This window comes from Xiphophorus couchianus, chromosome 24 (assembly GCF_001444195.1).
Source record: "Xiphophorus couchianus chromosome 24, X_couchianus-1.0, whole genome shotgun sequence".
Classification (NCBI taxonomy): Eukaryota; Metazoa; Chordata; class Actinopteri; order Cyprinodontiformes; family Poeciliidae; genus Xiphophorus; species Xiphophorus couchianus.
Window position 1 is genome coordinate 6,138,263 of NC_040251.1, and position 24,465 is coordinate 6,162,727.

The following is a 24,465-nucleotide window of genomic DNA, read 5'->3' on the forward strand; positions in this document are numbered from 1 at the left end:
CCAGCCAGTCTCGCAGCTCATGGCCTTGTCACCATGGAGATGCGCCTCCGAACCGCTTATTTACAGAAAATAGGCGTCATCAGAACATCAGAACCATCCGGACCGAACCGAACCGAATCGGACCCTCCGGACCCGGCAGACAGCCCACAGTGGAGTCAACCTGAGTTTCCTCCACACCACAGACCTGAGGAACGTCAACACAGCAAAACCAGCTGGAACAGGGCGCCCTCTGCTGGCCAGAGGCTGGGATTACAGCCAACGTTCCAACAGGGAAGCTTATTTACAGAAAAATCTTATTTAGAGTGAAACGAGGATTAATGTGAGACAGTTTTGTTCATCAGAAACTACGGAAGTCGATTTCCACCACGTCCAAACAAATAAAAGCTGAACAGGAAGTCATCAGATTAGGTTGTAAAGTATGAGATTCTGAAGCCTCCTTGGAGAAACAGCGTAACTTCATGTTTCATAATTATGACTGACAAAGTTGAAATTATAATCTAGTATCTCGGAATTATGACTTTTATTCTCAAAATTCTGACTTATATTGTAAATTAGCCTTTACATACAGTCTCATTACCTTTAACTTGCTGTTGTAATTATCAGTGGGAAATTTTTTTAATGAATTAATTGCAGGGACTGTAATTAACAAATTCCCTTTTCAATCAAAAACCATATAGGCTATTGAAAAAATAAGAAACATTTTCAATCCAACGACCCTTTTTGCTGCTAATTATTGAATAAATAGATAGCTATATGCAACAAATATATTTATATTTTTAATCTGTTCTTCAACCCTCAGATTGCAGCAAAGTGTTTTCCTGTCCGTTCATCGTTCCAGAGTTTCTCTGATCATTCCTGGAGCTTCTTTGGACAATGCGGCCTGTGGATGCTGGCATTAGCATTAGCTGCTAATGCCAGCCAGGCATGGAGATGCTGCTTTAGCCTTGAACTCCTTTTAGCACAACTTAAACACAACAATAAGAACCAACAATAAGGGGCGTGCTGTGGTGGCGCAGGGGGTTAGCACGCCCCACATTTTCAGCTGGCTGCCTGCAGACGCAGCTCTTGTGTGTGTTAATCTGTGTATAAAAAATTGTTGCTGTCTGCGAAATAATTTCCCTGCTGGGATGAATAAAGTAATTCTTCTTCTAATCTTTTGCAGCATCCAATCAGATCGTTCAGGAGCAGAAATCAGAAGCAGCTTCGTCCTCTATCATGTTAGCGGATGTAGCTAACAGATTGATGGCCGTAGCAGAAACACACGCGGGTTGCAGCTCTGGATAATTTAGGTTAAAAGAAAAAACTAAATTAAATACTAAATAATAAATTGCATTAATAATTTTAACATGTTAAAATCTATGTGATTAATAGAATAGAAATCTTGAAAGTTTTTTTGTACAAAAAGTAAAAAGAGAAACAATAAAAACCAAATTCAATAATTAAAAGTTTTATTCCATAAAAACATATTTGGATACATCTTTTTAAATCAGAACTCGTTAAATATTCTCCACAGGAAGGTGCGTCTGTCTTTCCGCTCCCTGACAAACAGAGACATGAAACTTTGTTCCTCCTTTAAAAGACAAACTCCAGTTTTTAGGTTTCAGGCGAAAAAAAAAGTTCACCGTTTGTTTTCAGCTAAATCCAACCAGACAAACTTTTCTGAAACTAAATAAACTCTCTATAGCTGTCTGGAGGTACCTACCGCCCCCTAGAGGCTGGCTGTGGCACACGTTGTTGCGTTGCTATAGAAACCAGCAGAAGTTTCCATCTCAAGCTGGGTGGAGCCTGAATAAAATGTCTCCACCTAATAACTACATCACTACGTTATATCGTTGTTACTTTATATTCAGCCTCAAAAAGAAAAAATATTTTTAAACTTCATTTTGACCAAAAATGTTTTTTGCTGCCAATACAAATTGAGACAAAACCAACTGCAGCAGGAAAATCACCTGAAACATAAACTACCAGAAAAACGACTGTAACTAAATATTAAAGGCAAACCGGTGATAAATCTGGACACAACAAATGATAATAAATATGTTTATTTTCCCTTCTTTGTGGTTTTTCAGATTATCAATAAACGAATCGAAATGACATCTAGAAAAATTCTCCCCCATTTGACCTGAAATAACGATAAACTGAAAATGATTAAAATTAACGGAAAATTCACTTTAATTCATTCAAAGTCCCAAAGAGCAGGAAGTTCAGGTTAAAGTCTCAGTGCTGAAACTCCGCCCTCTGCTGACCTCAATGTGGAACTGCATGCGGACAGAAATAATTGCTTCAGTAACTATAGTTACATCTCTTTTGAATATTTTTCTGATATTTTAACATGTTTTTAATTGAAAATGTGCCACTGAAATATGGAGCTTTATGGATGTGGTTCCACCTTATGGAGTCATAATACTGCTGTGTTATGATTTATGGAGTAAACACTTAAATTCATTCATATGAATGAATGACGCTGTGAACTTTCTCCCTTCTTTAATCCTCTGTTCACCAATCAGCCGTCAGATTGTCACGTTAGCTGCTGATGCAAATCAATCCTCACATCTATTTCTGTCCAACATCCAGTCATCACTCCGGGTCTCCGTGGCAACTGCAGCCAGGTATCTACCTGAAGGCTGGGGATCCTGCAGGGGGCGCCGCCGCCCAGCAGCCGTTGAACTATTTTCAGTCAGATCAGAGTCAGGTGGTCTGGCTGAAAGCTGAAGTGAAACTCTGAGGAGGTTTCAGGTCGTTTCCCAGAAGGAGAAACTGCGGCGTTGCTTCTGTCAGCAGCAGTCAAGCCGTCCTCCATGTTGGATCTAAACCAGGGCGGCGGCTCAGATTACATTTCATTTCCATCCAAAACCAAAAACTGTTCTCACTTTATTGCTTTTTCTACTTGATGCGCGCAGCGGGAAGCAGGAGTCTCTGCTTCCCGCTGCGCGACGCCTCAGCCATCGCTCTCCTGCAGTTTGTGTTTCACCAGGAAGTCCCTGATGGTCACATGGTCGTCTGGCCCCGCCCCCTCCAGCTGCTGCAGATACTCCTCCCACTGCTGCTTGTCTCTTCCTGTTTGCCACGACAGACGGATCACCGCCTGCAGCAGCGGCAGCGCCAGCGACTGGAGCGCTGCGTCCAGCTGGAAGGGGAGGGGCTTATTATGCAATGGGAGTGGCTTATCAGTCAGTGGGAGGGGCTTGTCCTGCACCTCAGGGGGCAGGAGCAGGCGGAGGGCGTGGTCGCAGTGCTCCAGAGCCTCCTCCAGCTGCTCCACCTCCTGGAAACAACAAGCCAGCGCCACCAGGGTGAAGAACCAATGGGAGGAGGCTGGGGGCGGGGCCTGTGTCTCATCGTCATGGTAACTGGCCCAGCCCAGCTTGTGTTGGAGTCTCTTGGCGTTGAGTAGCGGACCCAAAGCGTCCTGGAAACGTTCGGCTCTGAACAAGAAGAAAAGCATACAGTTGACCTGGAAAACCTGGAAAAGTCTGGAAAAACCTGGAGAACCAGGATCCAGATCCTGATTTAGTTTCGCCGGATTAATTTTATTGCTTGAATTTTCCTGCAGGTTCATCATGAGTTGTTCTCAGCTGCTGTTAGCTTTAAGGCAGGGGTGTCAAACTCCAGTCCTCAAGGGCCGCAGTCCTGCAACTTTTAGATGTGCCTCTGCTGCACCACACCTGAATAGAATAATTAGGTCATTAAGGCTCTGGAACACATATCTACACATGGAGGAGGTAATTAAGCCATTTCATTCCAGTGTTTTGTACCTGTGGCACATCTAAAAACTGCAGGACAGCGGCCCTCGAGGACTGGAGTTTGACACCTGTGCTTTAAGGAGTCCACCGCTAACATGTTAGCATCAATATGCTGGATTTCCCTACGAACCTGAAACTGTTCAAGAAATCACATTTTTTACAAAACTGTTTATCTTTGTCATATTTCCATCTACGGAGGTCGTCAGGTTTTATTTACCCAGTTTATTAATATTCTATAAATAAAATATTAGTTTTATTTACAGACCCCAATCTGGCTAACACCATTAGCAGGAGCTAACACCATTAGCAGGAGCTAACACCTGAACGATACTTGATACATAGAAATTCCTGTTCTGGTTGGATGGTGCTAGCTCCGTAGCATCTAGCATGCATTGCAGGATAAAGATGGCAACATCTTACTGACAATATTTTTATTTAATTTGTCAATTAAACAGCCTGTAGTATTCTCACTGTGTTTTTATTCTTTTTATAAATTCCTCAGATAAAGTCTGTTGTTAAAAAGCAGTGGTGCATCATGGGAGCTTCTTGTCTGAAGCAGCGTTCTCACCTGATGAGCAGCTGGCCGGCCTGCAGGTCGCTCAGATAGAAGAACTGCCGCACGCTCGGCGCCCCCCGCAGGTCGGGCAGCGAACACAGGTGAGAGAGGTACTGCTCGAACGCCCGGCTTCGCTTAGCGATGGTTTCCGCCGTGAAGTTCCTGCGCAGCTTCTTTCCTGCCAACGTTAAGAGACGTCAGAGCTCAAACCCGAACCGCTTCCTGTAGCAGGACGACGCGGCGCCTTACGGGGGAACGAGACGCGCTCCATCTGGTTGCCGTAGTTACGCCTCAGAGTGGCATGGAGCTGCTGGAAGTCGGAGTAGCGGCGGGTGATGACAGCGGGCATCTTGTCGCTGCCTCCGGACTGGATGACATGGATGGCGTAGAGCTGCGGGACAGAACCGGTTCAGTCGGGTCGGTTGACGATACGTCGTGTGAAGCATCGAGTCATCGAGTCATCGGGTCGGGTCATCGAGTCTTCGGGTCATCGGGTCGGGTCATCGAGTCATCGGGTCGGGTCATCGAGTCTTCGGGTCATCGGGTCACCGAGTCGGCGCTCAGAGGAAGAACTCACCACATACTTGGCGGCGCCGTCCTGAACCACGCTGGCATCCGTCACCTCGAACAGCAGCCCGTCCACCGGCCGCCTCACGCCGTGGCCGGGACTCGACCCGCCGAGTCCGCGGAGGGTCCGCCAACCGTCCTGGATCTGTCGGGTCAGCAGGGCGGAAGGGGTGGGGCCGACGGGGGACACACCCACAGGACTGGCGTCTGTGAGAAACAACAGACAGGAAATGAGACGCTCGGACCGCCGCCTAGTCCAACCAGGACGGTCCGACGTTTCGGCGACCTGTGCTGCTCAGTCCGTCCTCAAGCGACTCGCCCAGGAAGTCCGAGTCGCTGTCTATCGCCTCGCCATCGTCCTCGCCGCCGAGCTCTCCGTTGTCGAAGCACAGCGTTCCCCGGAGACGCTCCGTCACGCACTCCTCCTCCTCCAGCTCCGCCTCCCACCGCTCCTCGCTGAAGCCCCGCCTCTCGCCCTCCAGGTCGCCGCCCTCCTGGTCCGGGTCGGCGCCCGGGCCAGTCTTGAACAGAGAGCGCTTCAGGCGGTCCAGAAACCGTGCCGCCATGACACCGCCTGGCAGGAACCAGAGGTTTTACCCGTCAGTTTGCATCAACACCTTAGATCTGACCTTTGACCCAAAATGTCACTGATGGACATTTAGGTCCCAGAATCTCCTAAACATTTAGACAAACTTTTTACATTTGAAATCTTTATATCTCTGTTTGAATTCCATCTTTATATGATAAAATTTCTCCAAATTCTTTGAAATAGAGAAATGTAGAAAACTGTGATTATAGAAACTATTATAATACATTTAATGCACCAAGTATATTCCTCACATGATTAGTCTTATTAAGTAACTACATAATAAGGCTAAGCTAAGCTAACACTTCAGGCAGGGCAGTGATATTGCAAAAGCGATAAATTGTTGATATAGTTTTATTTTATGCATTTTTTTAACCTTAAAATCTGCTGCTGGAATTCAAAACAGCTCCATCAAGTTTCACTGACGTAGTTTTTAGGTCTGGAACAGAGAACGTTCCCACCCAAAGGTGGGTCTGTGCCTTACCAGAGGCACAAGCCTCTCTGGTTCCTGCTAGTTAGCAGCCTTTACTTCCTGTTTGTTACATCCGTACGCAGTGTCAACATCTGACTAAACGACGCTTTGCTAGCCTGGTTGAGTCGCCTCAAACCACTAGATGGACAAAATTCACATTTTATTATTTTTCCTTTTTTTGCAACATTTTAAAAGCTAGCTTAAGACTCACATGACAATTGGATGGAAACAACGTCAAACTAAATATTCAGTTAGCAAGTAAATTATTTGGCTTGTAACTATTTAGCTAACTACTGCTAACTAAATATTCAGCTTGCTGACTAAATAGGTAGTTAGGCAGCTAAATAGTTAGCCAGGCTATCTAGTAACTAGTTAACCTGAGAGCGCCCTCCACAGGAAAGCAGAAGAACAGCAGCTCTCATTGTGACTGCTGCTGTTCCTGAACACATCCTGAGTTTTTACAGAGGTTTTGGTAAAAGAATGTTCCTGATTCAGTTTATCTGAGGGTGAACTGAGTTCAGATCATTTATTTCCAGGTTGAAGGTCACAGAGAAACGGTTTGTTTCCATTGCAGCTCTGCAGAAACTCCGAGCCGCAGCAGCGATGGCTGCTGGCCGGCCTGGCTCCGGTTACAGGACCGGCAGCTCCTCCGCATGGAAATCATGTCACTGATTAATAATGCAGAGATCTGCGAAGTCAGCCTGCAGGAGGCGGCGGCCTGCAGACTTCCTCCAGATCATTTCCTCCCCAACAGCTGCAGCGCGTATCAGGACTGAAGCAGCTGATAAAACAGGAGCTGCTGACCACCAACTCAACACAAACACAGTCAGGCTGAATGTTGCCATCTTCAGTCTGGTGTTCACTTTAACAGTTTTCCTTTAGCTCTCATCTGCTGGTTCTGATTCTGAACGGTAAATAGTTTCAAAGGAATAAAACTCCTGCAGATCTGCAGAATATAACAGGAATTAAAAGATTATCCACGTTTATGCATCAAAGTCCAAACTGAGGTGTTCACTGGTGGGACCTTCAGCTCGCTAATTAAATACTTAGTTTGGAGCTAAACATTTAGCTTGCTAACTAAATATTAGTTAGAAATCTTTTAAATTGAATTTATAAACAAATGATGCATGAAAGAAATTGACAAGAAAAGAAGAGTTTAGAAGGAAGGAGATCCTGATAAGATGAAGAATCGCCGGCCTTCCTGTTAGCTTTCAGCGCTGTTCTCACCTGATGACAGAAAAATGTCTCCAAACTTTCTGCTTCAGGTGTTTCTGCTTCTACGTTAGCAGATGATTTAAACCAATAGCTTAAAATATTGAAATGTAACACATCAATAATAGAGAGATTATTAATAAAACATTAGATAAGTTTGAAAGTCGCCATTTGTAAAGTTACACAGTAAAAAACTAACAATAATAATCTGTGTTATTTAGTCTGTCATAAAAGAAAAAAAAGATTTTCTCCATTTGTTTCATTCATTCATAAATGTCACAGTTTCACACTATATTTAAGTTAGATAAATATTTATCTTGGAGCTAAGTAGTTAGCTTGAAAACCCAATATTTAGTAATAACCTTAAACTAAATATTCAGCTTGCTAATTAAATACCAGTTTAAAACTTTGTGTTTATATTTTACTTACAAATGAATTCAACATGATGAAACTATGACACTGAAAAATAAACCCACATTTTTTAAATACATAACCCAAATTATTGTCCTTCCTTCCCCACCAGATCGTTACTGTAAATAAAAAAATATTTTTAATAACTCACTCGTTTGAATAAAAAGTCAATAAAACAAATAAATAAGAATAAATTGAGCGTTTAATCTGTATTTGCATCTTGTACCGTGTTTTCTATGCTAATTAGGTTGCAATAAAAACAAACTACGTCAAGATTTGTTGGTTTTATTGTTAAATATTTGACATTAAAACGTGTGAAAGTTTGTAGTGTTGCAATAAGGAAATTATATTTCAGCTAAAACTGTCCAGAAATGAGAAGTTAAAAGCACCAGATGTCCGTGAAGGCATCGTTGTGATGACTAACAGGTAGTTATCGATCACCAATAACTTAACGTAAACATATCTAAAGTGTTACAGGAGCATTTACTGATCACTAACCAGAACTTTGTGTTAAGGTCCGCTAACTGACCCAAACCTCCCGGACCAGAACCGGTTCTCCTTCTCTCGGTCTCAGTTCTTTTGCAGCTAACCTCCAGGCTGTTTCGGACTGGTTTCGGACCAGTTTAACGGCTGCTGCGCGGAGTTAGCAGGGAGCTAACAAGTTTCCGCTGCTCCTCCTCTCAAAGTTGCTCCAAAGCCTCCGACCTCCGGACACTCACCCTGGACTGGACCGGGACTCGCTCCCCGCTCCGCTCAGTCCATGTCGGCCCGGTTCACCTGAAGCCCGAGGTTCCTATCATGATCTCCGAGGTGGACCGTTCAGGCGGAGTTTTACCGTCGGACCGACACTTTGAGCTGACTGCATCCTGATTCCCTCAAGCCTTCCCCGGCCACAGCCAGCGGGAGAAGGCGGGGCCCTCTGGATGTCACTCGGTGACCATATAAGGACATGCAGTGTTCAGTTCCGTCCAGTAGAGGGGAGTAAAAACTCAAGCAACCGAACCTACACATTGTTCTGATGCCATAAATTATGTAAATATTTTACTTAATAAACTATTTTTACATGCATTTTTTAGTTTATCATATTTTTCATTTTAATGCAGACACATTTAATTTTAAATATTTCCTTAATTTATGTTTTATTTTTTATATTTCTAATTTATTTTCTGTATATAAAGATTTTTTATAATTTCTTTTACATGCTGTATTTGTCTAATTTATTTTATTTTTAATTTAGTGCAGAAACATTTAATTTCAAATATTTCTTCTATTTATATTCCTTATTTATTTTCCAGGTCTTTGTTTAATTATGTTTTTTTATTTTTGACATAGATTTACATCATCCTTTAAATAAAAACAATTCGATAGCATTAAAGTAATATATATATATATATATATATATATAAAATTCCCTTCTCACCCACCGCGGGTGGTTCTTATCCTCTGAGCTCGAGTCCTCTACCAGAGGCCTGGGAGCTTGAGGGTTCTGCGCAGTATCTTGGCTGTGCCAAGGACTGCACATTTCTGGACTGAGATGTCTGATGTTGTTCCTGGGATCTGTTGTAGCCATTGGTCCAGTTTGGGGGTGACTGCCCCGAGGGCCCCGATGACCACAGGCACCACTGTGGTCTTCACCTTCCAGGCCCTCTCCAGTTCCTCCCTGAGGCCCTGGTATTTCTCTAGTTATATATATAAATATATATATATATATGGTTAATTTTGAAGATATATTTATTTTTGAAGTAGTTGAACTCATAAATGTCCATAAATTTAAAAAGATCCAACTGAGATACTTGACTTGAATTTTTACTCATTTCTGTAAATCTTATTAAAACTATAAATGTGCTAAAATCCAATCTGGCAGTGGAAATATTACATCTTCTTCCTCCGCTTGTTGCCAGGTTTTGTTCTTGTTGTTTGCACCAACTTTTACATTCAAATCTGCTGCTCACGTCACCAAATGACCTCAGTAAGTCACTGGAAAGTTGTTGTTTTTTGTAGCATTGAATGCATCACCGCGGAGAGAGGGTTGGGGGCGTGGCTAACCTGACGCAGTCCGCAGTGGGCGGAGCCTCCACCTTGTCAGGTCGGAGCCTCCACCCATCAGATGAAACTCGGAGTTTCTGCTGTTGACACATTTCACCGTCCCGCGTCTCATCTGAGCAGGTAAGAGAATCAGAGCCGTTTACTGGGTCGGGACCAGTAAGATGTACTGGGGCAGACGTTATAAACTGGGTTTCTTTGGAGGTGGGCGTCTTCAGCGTGTTTTTTATAAGTTTCTGAGTGGAGAAGTTCTTCTTGCCTCCTGACTGAGCAGGTCTGAAATGTTGAGCCTGTTGGTTTGTGTTAAACCAACATCTGGTGGCTTCAGATAGACAGGAAACAGGAAGCTGGCAGCTGGCAGCAGGCGGACTGCCAGGTCACAGAATCAGCTCAAAATGTCGAAACATCTGAATCTGTTCGGCTGAAACATCTGAATGGAAAGAGAACGGATCGTTTTCACATTCCAGGAACATCAGCGAGTTATCCTCAATATTTCTAAAAGTTTTAACTTGTTGGTGAAATATATGTGGAAAAAATCAGGAATAAAATCTGGGTGTAGTGATGAACTCTGACCTGAACCTTCAGACACACATAAAGACGGTTACAAAGAACAGGATTAGAGGTCTAGTGTCCCGGACAGGGGGAAAATAGTGCATGTGTTATTTTAAATGTTTAAAGTTAATTATTTGCTCAAATTCTGTCTGGCAGTTGAAATATTAAATCTTCTTCCTCCACTTCATATTTTATGTGTTTGCACCAACTTTTACGTTCAAATCTTTTGCAAATTCATAAAGTGGATAAATGTTATTCCAGCTCAGACTGGCTGTGACCCGCTTTGAGGCGTGTTGGAACCATAACAAGAAAGTTTTCCAGAAATATAACAGCAACTCATTGTCAAAATGAATAAACATTAAACTCTAATGAACATTTAAACTGGAAGACATTTTAATATCCAAAGTAAATAAAACATTTTATGAATCTGTAAACAAAATTATCCTTCAAAGAAGGTTTAGTTCAGGCCAAAGCAGCAGACTGAAGACTTTTATCACCCAGTTTCTGGTGGAACGAGAAAAACAACAAATGGAAATTATTGAGCAATATTGATTTATTGATTTGTTGATTATTTTGACAGTCATAAAAACAAACATCACATCATCAAAACCAATGTTCCAGTGATTATTAATCGGAAGCAGCTCTCACCAGCTGGGCGTTTAGCCTTGATTTTAAGGATCTCAGTGTTCCGGCTGTTTTGCAGTTTTCTGGAAGTTTGTTCCAGATTTACGACTGATAGAAGCTGAACTCTGTTAGATGTTAATCCTGCGATGGAGAGCAGTCGCTCCAGAATTCGTTCTGAGCTGATCTATAATCACGTCGCAGCAGGTGAAGAGAGTTTTCCTCTTTTCAACAAGCAGCATCAGGTCTTTGCTCTGCAGCATCAGGTCTTCGCTCTGCAGCATCAGGTCTTCGCTCTGCAGCATCAGGTCTTCGCTCTGCAGCATCAGGTCTTCGCTCTGCAGCATCAGGTCTTCGCTCTGCAGCATCAGGTCTTCGCTCTGCAGCATCAGGTCTTTGCTCTGCAGCATCAGGTCTTCGCTCTGCAGCATCAGGTCTTCGCTCTGCAGCATCAGGTCTTTGCTCTGCAGCATCAGGTCTTCGCTCTGCAGCATCAGGTCTTTGCTCTGCAGCATCAGGTCTTTGCTCTGCAGCATCAGGTCTTTGCTCTGCAGCATCAGGTCTTTGCTCTACAGCATCAGGTCTTTGCTCTACAGCATCAGGTCTTTGCTCTGCAGCATCAGGTCTTTGCTCTACAGCATCAGGTCTTTGCTCTACAGCATCAGGTCTTTGCTCTGCAGCATCAGGTCTTTGCTCTGCAGCATCAGGTCTTTGCTCTACAGCATCAGGTCTTTGCTCTGCAGCATCAGGTCTTCAGATATTCCGCGTGGTGCTGCAGAATCTGTTGACAAAAACAGGAAAAACGAGTCCGGCTCATCTAGCTGCAGCAGAAAAGACTCAACATGTTTAACCAAACTGGACAATTTAAATGAAATAAAACTCCAAACGGAAACAAACCAGGAAATGTTTCATTAACATTCTCAGCTGCAGCGGAGCGCTGGCTGCAGTTTTCAGACCAATTTTTAATATCAGCAGACAGTTATTCTTTCTGAAAAGTTGATAAATATGTCAATAAGTTTTTACACGTCGCCTGATGGGCGGAGCTTCCAGTCAAAACAGGAGACGACAAATGATTTTCTGACGTAGATCAGATCTGTTTCACGTATCAGCAGAAATTTAAATACACATTTAAATTTAAATACACATTTAAATCAACCAGAATAAAGACCAGGAAACTCAGCATCCATGTTTCCATCCATTTGTTGTGAATTTTAATCAAACTCTTAAAATGTGGTAAAAGAAAAAGTGAATTATGAATAGTTTGGAACAAATCCGTTTCCTGATGCTGTTTGACTGTAAAACATTTTGAAGTTAAAATCGTGACATGCTGCAGTGGAACCTCCTTCATTTGGCTCAGACACTGAGAACAGCGCTGCAGGTTCTTATCGTCTGGAGACCAAGTGATTTTCTGAAAACCGTTTCCAGACTCCAGAAATGGAGGGTTGGATGTTTTCCTGGGCGGCTCCAGCTGTCCAGCTGCTGCAGGTGTGTCTCACCTGGGAATGAATCAGTGCAGGGTGGGAGGACGATCACATGACCACAGCATCAGGTCCATGAAACCCTGAGCAGAGTCAACATGCTGACTCAGCAGGCTATCGGAGAGCCGTCACTGAGCCCAGCAGCAGCTTCTCCTCACGGCCTCCCAGGGAGAAACTCTGGACCTCCATCCATAACTGGTTCATGTTTGAACTACAGACACAAACTCTGTCATGTTTTCATGCTCTGGAGTCACAGCTGCTGATTTTATTTCATAACGCTGTGATGTTATCATGTTATTAAACCCTGCTGTGGGAGGAAGTGCTAAAAACACCAAAACAACATTAAAACAATTAGCTTACAGTTCTAAAAACACCAAAAACCCATTAAACCCTGAATCACACACAGTCTAAAATTAGCTTCCCACTGGTTGTACCAATTAAAGTGTGTGTTGGATCAGAGCCGGCGGCGGCTCTCTTGGTCCGTTTGAAGGTTGTTGCTGCTTTCCGGTCGGTCACAGGTGTTGCTCTGCAGAGGGTTGCCCTGAATAAAAGTTGCTCCACCGGTTCTGCCAGCTGGTTGCGGCTGGGAGGGGCAGACGGAGATCAACAAGCCCGAAACCTGACGGAGAAACTTCCAGCTTCTGTTCTGCTGCTGCTTTAGTAAAATGGTGCCTAATGAAGAACCAGACATCCGGCTCTGCTTCTTCTTCTGCATCCAAGATGGCGCCGTCGCCTGATTGGTCAATCCTCCAGAGGTCTAACAGAGCGACCAATCATTTCACTAAACATGTCTGCTTCTCTTCTCTCTGGGTTTTCAACGTTTCTCAGGGACCAAGACTAAAACACACTAGAGAAATCAATGAATGAATCAATCAATCAATCAATCAATCAATCAATCAGTTGGTAAACAGGAAACCAGAATCATCAATTCTGATCAACTAATCAATGCTCCATTGATTACTCTGAACTTGAGCGTTTTCCTGATTTAAAGGAACTTTGAGTTCCCTGGAACGTTTTCTGTGATATGAACCAAATGGTTCTGATCCGTTCATGTCTGGACCAGAGAGACTGACTTTATGTTCATTATTGATTCCAGATTTTAGATTGATGTTAATGCAAAACTGACCTGTTATTGTTGCAGGTTAATTCTTTAATAAAGAGAAAACTAATTACTGATCAATTAATCAATTTATTGCTAAATTGATCAATTGAAATTTTCTAAATCTTTACAGAAACTTCATAATCCATTTTATTCATGGTGGGTTTTATTTTTTTAATCATTTTTGGATATTTAAAATATCTTCAGTTGAGTCTGAAGTGTTATTTACAAAATAAAGTTTTGTCTTGATTCTTTCATGCAATCCTCTAATCTCCATGGCAACCAGTCAGCTGTTAAACACCTGGTGGGCCTAGCCCCGCCTTCGAGCCGCAGCTCCCCCCCTCTCAGCTCCTTCAGACTAGCCAGCAGCGATTAGCAAACAGCTGCTGAGCTGCTGCTCAGAGCGACGCTGGTAGAAACTTTAAAGGGTTAATAGAGGAGCCATGTTGGATGACTTCCTGGAGGCGGAGCTTCAGAGAGAGCAGGAGTTCTTAAAGAGACAGAGGCCCAATTTCAAAGCGTTAATCGGGAAGTTAAATGTTTTTTAAGTCATGTTGGATATAAACAGCATTTTTACGACATAGTTACTGTATTGTGCTATAAAATGGAAACCGTGACTCTGGCCCTTTAAACGCCCCACGGTCACATGAGCAGCAACGATCCACCTGTAAACATCTTTAAGTGTCATCAAGATGTTTCTGGATCTCTTTCTTTCCTGTTTCTTTAGGAACTCGTTCCCTCAGTTTTATGTTTCTGGATGAAATCTTGTGTTTGGAGTTTCTGGTTTATGAGTCATTAGTGAAACGTTTTTATGGCAGGAGCCGGTTTCATTCAGCCTGGAGGTGAGCAAACGGCCTCATTGTTTCGGTAGTTTTGGGTTCAGATGGTTTATCTGGAGTCCGGCTTTGTGAATCAGGCGCTTCGCAGAAATCTGATGTTGCTGAACAGGTTTTTATTTCTGCCTGCAGCCACTCCAGTCTGTCGCACGTCGCTGCAGCTTCCTGAGTTAATAAGTGAAGGAAAGCAGAGCAGAGTTAATGTTTCTCAAAGCTGGCAGGAATTCGTCCTGCACAGAAATAGTTTCTCCTTAAGTGATGCTTGCTAAGAAAAGATTGGAACTGACGCTGGCGCCTCTGCTTGTCATTGTAGGAACATTTTGTCCCTGATTCCCTGATTCTTTCTGAACGTTGCATCACATCTAATCTGCAGGCTGAAAACACAAACCCAGAAACTTTTACTCAATTACATTTGAGTAACTTTTTGATGAAATAAACTTTTAGGAGTATTTTTATTTAGAGTAATTCTATTATGAAGTGTCTCTGAATTTCTGGATTTTCTCCCCACTGAATGAAAAACAAACATGTTGGAGCCAAAACCCTCCAGACTCGCCTGCAGGTTCTGAAACTGATTTGGAAACATTTTATTTTACCTGATTTTATTTTTTGTTTTGTGAATTATTATCATTTTGGTTCTTACAATACCAGAAAAAGTCCATTTAACTTTATATGTTCGTCTGTCTTTAATATTACATGATTGATGATTTGATCAGTCACTCAGTTCAGACTTTTTACTTTTTCACTCTTAGTTCAGTAAAAACATGTTGAAGTCGTAATAATTTAACTTTTATACTCCTCCTCACACACCTTGTTTCAGGTCTGATGTTTGATTTTTCTGAGCTTAATTAAACTAAAACGATTTTGTCTTTAGGCTGTTGTGCCTCTAAAAAACACAACAGATGGAAAAAGTAAGTACACCCTGCTGTTTAGGCCTGACTTCAGACCAGCAGCTCTGTGTCATTGAGTAGCTGATCGTCATCAAGCAGAGCACATCTAAAACAGCAGGTTAGCACAACGACAGGCTGGAAAGACTTCAGCAATGACCCCCGAGGAGCAACTGGGGAAAGGTCAAAGGTCAGCTCTAAATTGGCCCATCTTCCTCCAGAGAGGAAGATTATTCCCAAGAGGAAAACGGATCAAAACTGGAGGAAACGTTGTTCCAAAATCAGCTGTGTGTCGTTGCTGCTTTCTCAGATCCAGCCATGAGGGGGCGCTCTTCCAGCGTTGGTCGCCTCGTCCTGCTTTCGTTCTGCAGCCTGATGATCGGAGGAGCAGCAGGACTGAGGATCTGTTCCTACAACATCCAGAAGTTTGACAAGATGAAAGCAGCAGATTACAAAGTGATGCACACTCTGACCAAGGCAGGACACACACACACCGATACACACCGACACACACCTACACACGCCTACACACACACACACACAAACACATGTTTGCGCAGCTATCTTTGAGGGGACTTTTCATTGACTTCCATTTCTACAGCCTAAACCTTACCCGTACCTTTATCCTAACCCTAACCATTACATACCTAACCCTAACCATTACATACCTAACCCTAACCAACCAAAACTCAATTCACACCTTATCCTAAATCTGACCCCTGACCCAAAAACAGCGTTTCCCTTATGGGGCCCAGGCTTCGGTCCCACAAGGAGCAGTGGGTCCCCACAACGTAGTATATGTCAGGAAAATGGTCCCCACAAGGTATTAGAAACAAACACACACCACACACACACACACCCCGACACACACAAATTCACTAGTGAAAACATCCAGCCATCCATCCATTTTCTGTGCACCCTTGTCCCTAATGGGGTCGGGAGGGTTGCTGGTGTTACGTTCCAGGCGAGAGGCGGGGTTCACCCTGGACAGGTCGCCAGTCTGTCGCAGGGCAACACAGAGACATACAGGACAAACAACCATTCACACACAAACACACACACCTAGGGAGAATTTAGATAGACCAATTAACCTAACAGTCATGTTTTTGGACTGTGGGAGGAAGCCGGAGTACCCGGAGAGAACCCACGCATGCACAGGGAGAACATGCAAACTCCATGCAGAAAGACCCCGGCCGGGAATCGAACCCAGGACCTTCTTGCTGCAAGGCAACAGTGCTACCAACTGCGCCACTGTGCAGCCCTAGTGAAAACATGAAAAATCAATTAAAAGTTGGGACATTTTTCATTTACAAACATTTCTTCTCCTGTTTCAATAGTTTATTAGTATTTTCTTTAAGTTTCTCCTCCTGTCTGACCCCGAGTTGTTTCCTCTGCAGATCGTGTCCCGCTGTGATATCTGCGTCCTGCAGGACGTTGTGGATCCGGAGCTGAAAGCAGTCAAAGCTCTGGTGACGTCGCTGAACAGGTACGCCTCCACGCTCTCCTCCAGAACCAAAAACCTTTCTCACCCACAACGTTTCCTCCTCTGGCTCTCACTTCTGTGCCATCAACTGGATCAGTATGAAGCCCACAGGAAACAGCATACTTTAATTAGGCCACTTCCACTCTGGAAGACCAGCAGCTGATTGTGGTGCTAAAATCCAGCAGTAGCAGTCAGGGTCTCTGTTGGCGGCAGACGGCTCCTGATGCAGGAAGTTCAGGTTCAGAGAAGGAAAATTACACGGAGGGTATTTGAGTTCAGTTTTTAAATTAATTTGGTGCTTCGTTAGACAAAACTCACCTCCAGCCTTCATCTCCTTCTCCTCATCATCATCCACGTTTACACACTTCCTCCATCTAAACTGAAAATGAAGATTTGAAACTGAAAAATTATTTTAAAACTAAAAGAAAGAACTTTGAAACAGAAAAATAAACTACTTTTCATATTCAAAGGTTTTTTTTGTTTTTGCAATTTCAGATATTTCTTTCTTGTAAACAAACTTTATGGTTTGTCCCATGATGCGTTCACAGAAGCTGGGTTATAATAGTTTTAGTTTTTATAGTTTAGTTTTACTTTGTGTCTAATTCAGTTAGTTTTGTGGTTATGTAAACATTGACTGGGTAATGAATAATCTAAAGAAGAAACCATTTCAAAAAGTAAGTTCAGTTATTGAACTGTTGGAGAATACATGAATAAATGGAGCCATAATTTACCGACAGCTGACTAAACTGTTTGAGTGGAAAAATAAATAAATTTCACATCAATAAATAAAATCATAAACACAGAAATCAAGGATATTATATCCATAGTTTCAGTATGTTTAAGTTGATTGTATAAACAGTTATTTCAGTTCAAAAGGTTTTTTCAAATTCAGTTTTTATTATTTTGTTAGATTTAGTGAACTGTAATAACCTTCCTCCTCTTCCTCCTCCAGTTCTTCATCAACAACCTGAACACAAACATACTCAATAAATTCAAATATTATTCATTTATTTCAGGAACTTTATCATCAAGTTAAATCCATTATGTAGATTAACTACATGTTTGAAAGACTTTACAGTTGTTAGTTACAGTTGATAAAAGCTCAACATTTAAAGTTTGAATAAACAGCAATAAAAATTATTTTTAAAAACAGAAACATGGGCTTGAAGGTTTTTCTGTTCAAACAGTGCTTTCTAATTGATTATGACTGTAATAAAGCAGATAATAATGATCTGTGTCTGCTGTCTGCCTCCAACAGGAGAAATTACAGGTACGGTGGATTTTAAGTGCGTTTGGGACGATAACCTTTTGGAAAATAATCACTTCATTTAACCTCCTTCACTAATCCTGGTCTCTTCAGGAGCAGCTACTGCTTTATTCTGTTCCTGAAACCTTCATGTTCCTCCTGGGTGGCGAGCTTCTGCATCAAACTGAAATATTACTGAAATATCATTGAAATAGTACTGAAATATTACTACTGCATAATGAGAAAAAACTAAATTATTCGTACCTTTACCAGAAGTGGATTTAAAATGATTTTCATTTGTGACAGGACAGAAAAGTAAAACCAGATAAATTAAAACAATCCTTTGATATGTGTTGAAATCTTTACTGTGTTTAATGTAAAAGTGCATCATAAACTGGTTTCCAGTTTACCCAGAGCTGCTTTCTAACATGGATGACCATTTTCTGTCTGACCTTCTGGTGTTACATTTTAAATATTATTAAGGGCTAATTATTTTTCTTTGGTTGTTTAGAAGAAAATATGTTCAAATAAAAAACTTGGGATTTACTCTGTTTACTAACCTGAAGGGGCTTCGTGCTAAAGGTGTTAGCTTGCTTCATTTTCTAAAAACCAATCAATAAACACATCATTATTGATTATTACTGCATTTGTGGGTTTATTTATGCTGGCAGACAAAAATCTGTCATTACTAACGTGACTGTTATGTTTCATATCATTATGACCTTTAAAAGTATACATCAGAAACATTTTATTGCAGCCAAATTATATCTGGTGTGTTTTATTTGACCTTATAAATCCACATTGGAAAAATAAGTCAACTTTAAAAAATCTAATATCAGCTTAAAAATGAAATTCAAAATAATAAACCAGTTATTAAATCCATGATACACACGGCAAACTCAACATCTGTTAAATGTTGTGTTTACTAGGGAAGATAGTAGTGGTATGCTAGCTTGGTAGCATTTAGCTGGTAACAACAGCTAGCAAGCACCACTGGTTTTCTGATGCTCAGCTAAAACCATCAGCTCTGTTAAACTGGGCGTGGCTTTATTCCCAGTTCCAGGTTCCAACTTCCAAACCAAACAGAAAACAGAAAGTGTTCAAGTGATTCCCAAAGCTATGTTAGCTTAGCCACTGTTAGCACACTAGTTAGCATCAGTAAACTGTGGACAGGTTAGCTAATAAATAACAGCCTTATGGGTTATAAACTAATATAAAATACTGTCTATCCATAAATATAGTCCATTAACTTATCTAAATTAATTATCAGTGATATCTGTTAGCTTTATTCTGAGTGTTATAAAAATATTTAATTTAGCCCATTACTTTAGACAGGTGTGCTGTCATTTGATGTTTTCAGGTAATTATAAATCAGTAATTTAGGTAAATTATTACTTGTGTGTCATGGTCAGTTTAAAGTAACATATAATATTACTTTATAATACCTCATAATATTAATTTAAATGTCAGAATATTTAAAATGTGTCCAGATTTTGTGGATCGGGCGGTTTGTGTGAGTTTCTGTGCAGAAATGTGAAACTGTTGATGTAAATGGAGGGAAGTGCTGCGTTCAGTGGACAGATGCTGCGTTTGTGTCGTTTGTTGAGGTATGACGAACATCATTATGAATACGTGTCTAGTCAAAGTCTGGGGAAGACCTCTGATGACCTTCAGCAGTACGTCTTCATCTACAGGTGAGACGCCGGATTTCATTATAAACACAAAATCAACTTACTTTTACTAACATTTCAATTAAAATATTATTAAATTATTTATACCTTCAGTTTATCGTGTCCTTCCTCCTGTGCTTCCTCCTTTTTTTGTTCATTTATTGTTTCCTCGTATCCTTCCTTCATTTCTTCCTACCTTGTTTTTTGTGTCCTACCTTTTCTTTCCTTGTTTCCTTGTATCCTTTTTTGTGTCCTGCCTTCCTTCTTTCCTATAAATAAGTGTGAGTCCTAGTTCTCTGTCTGACTCTTGAATCCATGACTTGACCTTTGACCCTCTGATTAGGACACACCTGGTGAAACAGTTGGGTCAGCACCAGTACAAAGGTAAAGCCTTCGTACGGCCGCCATTTGCCGTCCATTTCAGCTGCAATAAAACTGGTCAGTAGATTTTTAAGCAGAACTAAAAAGGTTCTTATTTTCCTTCTCTGATCCGTTTGAACGTCTTTTCTTCCAGACATCAAGGAGTTTGTTTTGGTTCCGCTCCACACTGACCCGGACCAGGCCGTCCAGGAGATCGACTGGCTCTACGACGTCTTTGAGGAAGTCAGCGCAAAGTGGAACAACACGGTGAGGAAGCAGCAACTTCACGATTCTGAGGTCAAAGGTTAGATAGACGAAGCTGGAAACGTCTAGAAATGATGATCCTGGGAAAATGTTGGCATGTTCAGACGAGGAAGTGTTGAGGATGGATGGATGGATGGATGGATGGTTCTGGTTGGTTCTGGTTGGTTGGTTGGTTGGTTGGTTCTGGTCAGTTGGTTCTGGTTAGTTGGTTGGTTGGTTCTGGTCGGTCGGTTGGTTGGTTCTGGTTGGTTCTAGCTGGTTTCCCAGTGCATTGTGGGTGTTGTTTCCTGCCTGGATCGTTGTTTCTTGACATGGTTCGACTCCGTGTATTTCAGAACGTGATGTTCCTGGGAGATTTCCACGCCGGCTGCGCCTACGTCACCCGGGACGACAAGAAGAACATCCGACTCTTCACCAACTCCAACTTCTCCTGGCTGATCGGAGACCGAGAGGACACCACCGTCACCGACCAGACCAACTGCCCCTACGACAGGTTTGTGTTCCACAGAGAAATCAAACGGCTGCAGATGTTCTCCAGACCAGACTCACTGAGGAGTCGATGCCTCCTCCTCCTCCTCCTCCTCCTCCTCCTCCTCCCACCCGGCTGTGTGTGTTTCAGGATCGTGGTTCATGGACAGTCCTTCCTGCAGGCCATCAGGCCGTTCTCTGGAATGGTTTTCAACTTCGGAAAAGAATTCAGACTCAAGCAGGCAAAGGTAGGACGTCGCTCCAGCAGAAGGAACCGGAACATGTTTGTACTTAAGGGTTGATCTCTTCTGATAGATTAGGTCAGATCACCCTCAGCTGGACTTACTAATGAGGCCACTTCTCAAGTCTGGATTTTAATCATAGGCACAAGAGAGACATCTCAACATTTTTAACAAATCCTTCATTTTCACATTTATGCACCACTTTGTTTCCATCAGATAAAATCCCAATAAAAATCCTCTTTCTTTGTGGTTGGATTATAAAGTTTTTGTATGGAAGCAAAACAAGCTGCAAACACATAAATGATGTAAACTCTTAAAGACACAAACACAAAAATAAAAACCACAAAAAATGCTGCAAATTGCAAAAACAGCAAATAATAAAAATGCAAGTTCACTGCAGAAAACAGAAGACCTCCAGGCCACCAGGGGGAGTCTGGAGTTGGTAATATTACCTACATAAATACGCTGCTGGTCAGTAATATTGTAAAAGACTGAGGTAGTGAGGACGGCCCGGTCCGGCCCGGTCCAGTCCGGCCCGGTCCGGTGCTCAGCGCCCTGCACCTCTGTGAAGAATGGAGTCAGTCTGTTTGGGCCTCCTGCTGCTAAACAGAGCAACAATAAAACAGATTATTGTAAATGTTCACTAAAGGTATTTCTGCTGGAGATATTTGTTTTGTTATGACTTGTTGAATTCAATATATCTCCATTTCTTGATTATATATATTATATATAAGTATAAAACTAACTTTTAAACCAAAGTTAATTTGGTATAAAGTGAAGCTAATAACAGATCAAGTTCAGGACAAACATACGGCATATATAAAACATAAAATAAATGTCTGATGCTACATGTGAAAAATAAAAAGACTAATGGAACTAAAATGTCCTTTTTAAAGAAACTATGAATGTTGTGACTTTATGAACCAAAAATGTTACAATAAATTCATCAGTTTTCTTCTCCTCTGGTCTGAGAAGAAAACTTTTGTTTAAAAATCATGATGATAATAAGACCAAACAGCTTTCTATTCCACTGCCACATAAAATATATTAATTTCATAATTATGTATAAAGTTTCCCTGTAATGACTTTCTGCAAAAGAAATTCAAAATAAATATAAATTCCTGTGTTTTGTGACTGAGATTTTAAGACAATAAACATTTTTAAAATTGTGACTTCATGAATGTTTTTTAAAAGATTTTCAAAAGTGGATATTGTACAATAAATCTATTCCATCTTTACTTTTAATTTAATAAAAATTGTGGTTTTCTAACAGGGATTAGGAGATAAATTATGATATAATTAATACGTTTAATTCACAAATACTGCTTCCTATAAATCACCTCCATTTTTAAAGTGAAATCATTTTATTTTAGAAAGTGCTTAAATAAAATCACAAAAGCCCAATCTTTATAGCAACATGTTAATATCTTAGTTTAAGATTTGAAATTAGTTTTGCATTTGTGACATTTTGTTTTACTTTCCTCAATCAGTTTGTGATTATTCTTTTTATTTCTTCTTTTTTCTGCTCAGTTTATCATATCAAACTTTTTATTATTAATGTTCCTTGTCATATTTTCTTTTAATTTTCTATAAAGATGGAAAAAACAACAAAACATTGCCATAAATCTGCCTTTTAACTCAAAACGTCAGATGCAGCAATGAATTGTGGGTAATACGCTTCGCTGAAGTCTGTAAAAATGCGGATGTTGTGTAAGGGCGGAAATTGGACCCAAAATGGGCGAAGGGTGGATGTGGGACACACTGCGACCTTTAACCCCCAACATGAACGAGGGAGGAAGGCCAAACACCTTTTCTTCCTTCCTCTATCTTTTTTCTGAACTGATCCCATGTGATTTGACGGCAGATGCCCCCTAGTGGCCAGGAGGACCAATGGTTTGTGGTGTGACTTTGTTAACGGCTTTTCCCCTTTTGCTTCCATTTCCTGTAGCTGCAGAGTTTTTCTGTTGCATTTTTTTTTGTTGTTTTTGTTTTTTTGGATGTATTTTTCATCATTCATCTGTTTGCCTCGTATCCGTCTCACAGTTTCTGGTTTCTGTTACTTCTGTCTGCCAGGTGCTGAAACTGAGCGACCACTATCCAATAGAGGTGAGATTAAAAGGCTCCGCCCCCCTCCTTCAGGCCACGCCCCTGCTGGTCGTCGGCGCCATCATCCGGTTCGTCTTTCCTGCTCTGTGATCGTCTGATCCAGTCTAGATGCCATCCTGTTAGATTTTATGAAGCAGTTTTGAACACATTCAGCACATTTAGGAGATTTTACTCAAAATGTAAAGTCTTTAAGAGCCAGAAGCGACGTTCTGCTTTCTTGCGTCAGGTTTTTGTCTTCTGCTGGAGATTCATATTTTTACCACAGAAAGAGCAAATTGAAGATTAAACTATAGGAGATTAGCTATAATCTGTAAACTAAAATCTGCTCTGTGTTTACCTCTGAGTTGACCTGCTGACCTGCTGAAAGGCAGGAAATGTCTCCAGACTGGAGGAATTAAAGTTTTTACCTTTTACTTCAGAATAATTGTTTTTAATAAACCAGATTTTAGGGGTTCGTTTTGTTTTTTAACATCTTTATATTTTTTGTGTGTTTTTTTCATTTTTTTTCAACACAGGTGTTTTTCTGATTGTGTACAGAAACTGTTGTACATAAAATGTCAGGAACTTTTAGAACAGAAATAAAATGTGTAGATTTTTTAAAACTGTAACATTGAACCTTAAGGCTGCTGTTTTTGTTGTATTTTTATAACATGTCACAGTGAGAAGCAAAGGGAAGAACCACAGCTGATCAACTTTTCCTCTTTAGACCTTGAGTCAGGTGAAATAAAAGATGCATAAAAAGTAGTTTCAACGTAAATTAATTAGACGTGACTGACTAGGTCTACAAACTGGGTCAAACAGAAGGGAAACTGCTGGGAAAACAGGACAAAAAAGCAAAACTTGGTAAATGGAAAGATATAATATGATCAAACATCAATAAATCTTCATCTACTGCTCTCCTTACTTTGTGTTTCACTCTGAAATTAAATTAAACTGGACAAATGGGCCTTCAGAACCGCAATGAGAATCCTTTAGGTTCTTACTGCTTTATGAGAAACATGACATTTAGCCAAACTCTGGAAACAAAGCAGAGTGAGACCTCTCGTCGCTTAATCTCTTTGTATTAGAAAATGTTGCTTATTAAAATTAGGAGGTAGAATAAACCTTCTGTCTATATCTTCTGCTGCCTCAGGAAACACATCAGAGTGAGCCATCTTCTCTCCTCCGCCCCTCTCTGCTTTAGGTAACGTGGCCTTACTGAGACTCGGGAAACGCATCAGAGTGAGCCCTCTGTTTCGCTTCAGGAATATCTATGATGGAAGGATATACAATATTAATTCAATATTTAATTTGATATATATTACAGGAAGAGTCAGAATGTAAAAGTTTTCACATTTTTCGTTTTTTTTAAATTTGATCAATAAAATTTGAAAACTGATCATGTATGTAGATTAAAAAATAGATATTTTGAGTCACACTCCACACCAGTAGGTTACGTTAAACGGTAAAAAAAAAAAAAAAAAAAAAAAATCAAGAAGAACACCACAGTGGACGATCTTTCTTCAGGAAACACATCAGAGTGAGCCCTCTCCTCAGTTCCGCTCCTCTCTGGGGTCTGCTTTAGGA

At 41.2% G+C, this 24,465-nt stretch overlaps 3 protein-coding genes and 1 long non-coding RNA gene across 10 annotated transcripts; 1 reads left to right on the forward strand and 3 right to left on the reverse strand.

Moving 5' to 3' along the window:
• Positions 1-1,434: 1,434 nt before the first annotated feature.
• On the reverse strand, positions 1,435-8,514 carry snx21 (sorting nexin family member 21). 3 transcript variants are annotated; one of them, XM_028011544.1, is made up of 7 exons: positions 8,267-8,514; positions 5,153-5,440; positions 4,877-5,073; positions 4,549-4,690; positions 4,312-4,477; positions 2,944-3,425; positions 1,435-2,901 (listed from the first exon to the last, which is right to left on the reverse strand). In XM_028011544.1, exons 2-7 carry the CDS (start codon positions 5,430-5,432, stop codon positions 2,867-2,869), a joined length of 1,302 nt encoding a protein of 433 aa, XP_027867345.1. In that variant the 5' UTR covers positions 5,433-5,440; positions 8,267-8,514; the 3' UTR covers positions 1,435-2,866. The 3 variants fall into 3 exon arrangements, with proteins under 3 accessions (XP_027867345.1, XP_027867346.1, XP_027867347.1); XM_028011545.1 differs by lacking the exon at positions 8,267-8,514 and adding an exon at positions 8,046-8,260; XM_028011546.1 differs by having other exon boundaries at positions 1,435-3,425; positions 8,267-8,510.
• Positions 8,515-9,597: 1,083 nt separating this feature from the next.
• On the forward strand, positions 9,598-23,802 carry LOC114141109 (deoxyribonuclease-1-like 2). 2 transcript variants are annotated; one of them, XM_028011554.1, is made up of 10 exons: positions 9,598-9,713; positions 15,371-15,537; positions 16,458-16,546; positions 17,802-17,813; positions 19,397-19,483; positions 19,803-19,897; positions 19,974-20,086; positions 20,419-20,576; positions 20,703-20,799; positions 22,867-23,802. In XM_028011554.1, exons 2-10 carry the CDS (start codon positions 15,379-15,381, stop codon positions 22,987-22,989), a joined length of 933 nt encoding a protein of 310 aa, XP_027867355.1. In that variant the 5' UTR covers positions 9,598-9,713; positions 15,371-15,378; the 3' UTR covers positions 22,990-23,802. The 2 variants fall into 2 exon arrangements, with proteins under 2 accessions (XP_027867355.1, XP_027867356.1); XM_028011555.1 differs by lacking the exon at positions 17,802-17,813.
• Positions 10,456-13,529, reverse strand: LOC114141113 (selection and upkeep of intraepithelial T-cells protein 5-like). The gene is made up of 2 exons (XM_028011560.1): positions 12,676-13,529; positions 10,456-11,544 (listed from the first exon to the last, which is right to left on the reverse strand). The coding sequence occupies exon 2, from the start codon at positions 11,318-11,320 to the stop codon at positions 10,895-10,897; it is 426 nt and encodes a 141-aa protein (XP_027867361.1). The 5' UTR covers positions 11,321-11,544; positions 12,676-13,529; the 3' UTR covers positions 10,456-10,894.
• On the reverse strand, positions 16,341-24,450 carry LOC114141118 (uncharacterized). 4 transcript variants are annotated; one of them, XR_003594778.1, is made up of 6 exons: positions 24,383-24,450; positions 24,004-24,149; positions 21,246-21,395; positions 16,862-16,922; positions 16,590-16,763; positions 16,341-16,508 (listed from the first exon to the last, which is right to left on the reverse strand). It is a non-coding gene; the product is annotated as an uncharacterized LOC114141118 (long non-coding RNA). The 4 variants fall into 4 exon arrangements; XR_003594777.1 differs by lacking the exon at positions 24,383-24,450 and having other exon boundaries at positions 21,250-21,395; positions 24,004-24,360; XR_003594776.1 differs by lacking the exon at positions 24,383-24,450 and having other exon boundaries at positions 24,004-24,360.
• Positions 24,451-24,465: the final 15 nt, after the last annotated feature.